Source organism: Salvia splendens, chromosome 16 (genome assembly GCF_004379255.2).
Source record: "Salvia splendens isolate huo1 chromosome 16, SspV2, whole genome shotgun sequence".
NCBI lineage: Eukaryota > Viridiplantae > Streptophyta > Magnoliopsida > Lamiales > Lamiaceae > Salvia > Salvia splendens.
The window spans coordinates 17,011,756-17,015,799 of record NC_056047.1 but is presented as its reverse complement, the minus strand read 5'-3'; the positions used below and the strand labels follow the sequence as shown (position 1 = coordinate 17,015,799).

The 4,044-nt window shown below is 36.9% G+C and overlaps 1 protein-coding gene across 1 annotated transcript; it reads right to left on the bottom strand.

The window, feature by feature from the left end:
- Positions 1-433: 433 nt before the first annotated feature.
- On the bottom strand, positions 434-2,339 carry LOC121771112 (abscisic acid 8'-hydroxylase CYP707A2-like). Its single transcript, XM_042167903.1, has 6 exons — positions 1,820-2,339; positions 1,330-1,719; positions 1,080-1,242; positions 871-977; positions 689-807; positions 434-551 (listed from the first exon to the last, which is right to left on the bottom strand). Exons 1-6 carry the CDS (start codon positions 2,327-2,329, stop codon positions 458-460), a joined length of 1,383 nt encoding a protein of 460 aa, XP_042023837.1. The 5' UTR covers positions 2,330-2,339; the 3' UTR covers positions 434-457.
- Between the last annotated feature and the right edge of the window lie 1,705 nt (positions 2,340-4,044).

The following is a 4,044-nucleotide window of genomic DNA, read 5'->3' as shown; positions in this document are numbered from 1 at the left end:
GTTAACAACACTACAAAAAAAATTGAGACGCAATTACTAGCGCTTGAATTTTTTAAAAAATAACTCATAATGTAGGATGCAAAAGAAAGTGTCTCTGAGTTGATGGCAAATTATTTTAATATTTTGCTTTTTATGCGGTTCTATTTGTTTGTTATATACGAAAGAGACTGAGTTTGAGAAAAAGAAAGTATCCATAAAAATATAACATGAGATCATCATCTGCCTTGCGGACTTTTTTTACATGTAGGAAACAATAAAAATAGAATTATATCCTATGCATAATTAAGTCCTCCTGTGATCCTGGTTAATGTAGATGGGAAACTCCTTATGTACTCTTTCCCAATACCTTAATAAACATACTTATCACATCCTTATATATTATATATATACTATACTATACTAGTATTAGTTTTTGGTAAACCAATCTTGGCATGTTTTGTTATGTGTGACAAAGTTTCTATTCTTTGAGAGAGATCTTAATTGGCAGACCATTTTGTGGCAGTGCAAATGGTCCGTACTGAATGCCGTCTTGTGGGCCCATCATACACCATCTGCAAATTCATTAACAAAGTTAAACGAGTCTATCTCTAATAATTAAAATTTCATATTAAATTTTGATTATAAAACAATCTTATTAGGTAAAGTAAATAAAACCAAATCAATCATATTAACTTTAATTTCACCATACTTGTATTTAGTAGTGAGGTGGTGCACAAGCACCAAGATCTCCAGCTTGGCCAACTCATTCCCTGGGCAGGAGTGGATCCCACTGCCAAATGGAAAGAATGTATTTGGCTTCGGCGCAACCTGTCACATCACCATAGTATCCATTTTAATTATGTCAAAAAATAAGAAAAATAATAGTCATACCTCAAATCTTGAAGGGTCAAATTTTTCAGGGTCAGTGAAATTTTCTGGGCTGTGGTGAATGTTTCTGAAAAGCGGTAAAACCTTCCACCCTTTCGGAATTCTATATCCTGCATAATTTAATTTTGACAAACAAATGAAAGAATAAATTTTAAGTATTAGAAAACAATTTTGTGCTAATTAATTAATTAATTTGGCGCTTCACTTCATACCCTGGAACTCAACATCTTGAATGGCTTCCCTGAATGTGAAAGATAAGATGGAAGCAACTCTCATGGTTTCCTGAATCACTCTCGTCGTCACCCTCATTTTCCTCGTGTCTTCCCAACTCAATCCCTTGCCTTCTCTCGACCTCATTATCGCCTCTTGCTCTTCCTGTTTTAGTTGAAATTAAAGAGTAAGAATTCATCGGTATAAAGTATTGACGCAACATTTAAATTTTTTTTTAAAAAAAACACTCACGGTAACAGCGTGAAGAACGGTGGGATTCTGGGCAAGGAACTTGATGATCCAAGTGAGGACGCTGGCGGTGGTGTCGCGGGCGGCGAAGATCACTCCGATCACATTGTCCGCGATCTGCTCGTCGCTGAGGCCCTCCGCGTCGGTCATGAACGACGCTAGGAGGCTGGAGTCTTCGCTCTCTCCGCCTCTTCTCAGAGAGATGATTTCGGCCAGGATCCCGGCGAGCTTCTTCCTAGCTCCCATCGCGGCGTGGAAGAGCGTCCCCGGCACGTTGATCGGCAGCGAGTTGTAGCCGCGCTCCAGCGTGTAGTAGCACCTCTTCAGCTCGTCGCCGTACGAGAAAACCTCATCCTTTCCAAATATAGAAAGCAGCGCCACATTGAACGCATACTGCAACACCATTATAATAAAGTTTTAAAAAAATTACAGTTTTTTTTTTTTAAATTTAACCTCTCTACTGCTTGACCAACTCATTAAAAAAAACACATACGGTTTTCATTTCATGGAAGGTGGTGAGGAGGGGGCGGGGCTCCCATGAGTGAAGAGAGGAGAGTGCGATGGATTCGATGTGGGGGAGGAGTAGTTTGATTGAGTCGGGGGAGAAGGCGCGAAGGACGAGCTTGCGGAGGGTGGCGTGGTAGGGGCCTTGGTGGAAGAAGATGGCTCCTCTTCCGATCATTCTCTCCTTGCTGGGCGGGAATGTGGGCTTGAAGAGATGGGGCTTGGAGAGGAGGACGGCCTTGGCGGCGTCTGGGCTGGCCATCATGATGCAGTTGCAGCCCAGCAGCTGGGTTTTGAAAATGGATCCGTAGCGCTTGACTTTGGAGGAGAAGAAAATGTTGGGATTTTGGGAGTAGAGTTGGAGGGTTTCGCCGATGTAGGGCAACCCCATGGTGCCTGGTGGGAGGGGGAGGCGTGCATGGAATTGTTTGAGGATTATTATTATGGTTGCAATTGCAATTGCGAGGAGGAGAGAGAGGGATGTGATAATTGGGTCCATGATTGATAGAAATAGAATGCGTTTGGTATTTGATAGAGAAAATAAATAGATGGTGGGTGTATTGTTATTGTATATATATAGGCGGGATTGAAGGAAGTGACGGCTATTTCTGTTACAGCCAATGTTTTAAAAACCGGACCGGCAAGTGAATCGGCGTCATTACTAGTTCACTGGTTCAATCGGTTCACTGGTCGAACCATTGGTTGAACCGGAATACTATTTATATATATATATATTTATTTATTTAGTAGTAAATAATAAAATTTAATCAAATGTTTTATCAATAAATATTATAGTATTATACATTTAATAGTATTATTATAGAAAACAAGTCTTGTACTACTATATTAGAATATTTAATGACGTTAAGTTTAAATACAATAATAAATTATAATACACAATATTAAAAACTAGTATTAAACTCTATGTATAATTATAAACTCCTATATTATAAAACATTAGTGATTGTAAAAGTATAATTAAAATATAAGAAATATATTAAAATTAACAATTTCTGAAAAGAATATATAAAATTAAAATGAATTATCTTAAAAGAATATAAAATTAAAAAGAATATATTTTTAGTGAATTATAATTTTATTAATTTTTTATCAACAAATATAATTAAATATATAAATTATACTAGTAGTAAGTTATTGTAAATAAAAAATTTAATATTTATGTATAAAAATAAATAAGTTCATAGTATTATTTTCAAAAAGTAATGCGGCAAAATAATATTATACACAAAGATATATGAATAAACATAAATTAAAAACATATATTTAGTAAATACTCCTAGTATATAATCAAATAGTAGTAAACTTTTAATATAATTAATCACATATTCTTAATATACATATATACGTATTAAACACGAATTATTAGTTTATATAGATAAATATTTTGTGTTTAACATATGAAAATAATATATGTTCATATTACTGCCAAGAAGTCCTTGTGGTGTAGTGGTAGAATTATTGGTAAGTTCACCGGGAGGTCTTGAGTTCGACCCCCTATCAAGGCCAAAATTTTAGCATAAAATTTTGAAAAGCATTTGAACCGGTTTCCGGTTCCCGGCCAGACCGGTCCGACCGGCCGGTTACGGTGGTTCATGGCGGTTGAACATGTCACTGGTTTTATAGTGCTAACCGGACCGGACCACCTACCGGTTCGCGGTTGAACCGGTCGAACCGGCCGGTCCGGTCCGGTTTTTAAAACATTGGTTACAGCTTGAATTCCACCCATAGAGAGAGAAGTGTTTTTTAAAGGTGTGAGAGGTTGACACGTGTAGATTGAGATGGGGAAAGGGACACGTGTGGGGAACTGAAGTTTGACCAATACCATTAGTGGTGTGGTGTGGTGTGGTCTGGTCTAGTTTAGAGAGCGGGAGCAAACCTGACCCAACCATGACTGCTTGGACTTGGACATAGTTTTCTTAGCCATTCCTCATGCAGGTGTGAGGCCTTTTGCCTTGAAAGTAAAAACTCTCATCATTTTTTGTTTTTCTCTACTTTTCAATTACACTCCCCCGTTTCTTTTCGGCATACAATTTTAAAAAAATATGTTAAATGAGTTAAGTAAAAGGAGAATAAAGTAGGAAATGAAAAGGATAAAGAGGTGATGAAAGAATAAAGTAAGAGAGTAAAATAAGTGATAAGAAATGTGTTGACTTTTATTAAAAACGAAATAACTTCACTACTATGGAATGTACC

Coding starts and splice junctions, on each gene's coding strand:
- LOC121771112 (XM_042167903.1), bottom strand. CDS start 2,329: ATGGACCCAATTATCACATCCCTCTCTCTCCTCCTCGCAATTGCAATT. Junction 1,243..1,329: donor CCGTTCTTCACGCTGTTACC/GTGAGTGTTTTT, acceptor CAACTAAAACAG/GAAGAGCAAGAGGCGATAAT. Junction 552..688: donor CACCTCACTACTAAATACAA/GTATGGTGAAAT, acceptor ATGAATTTGCAG/ATGGTGTATGATGGGCCCAC.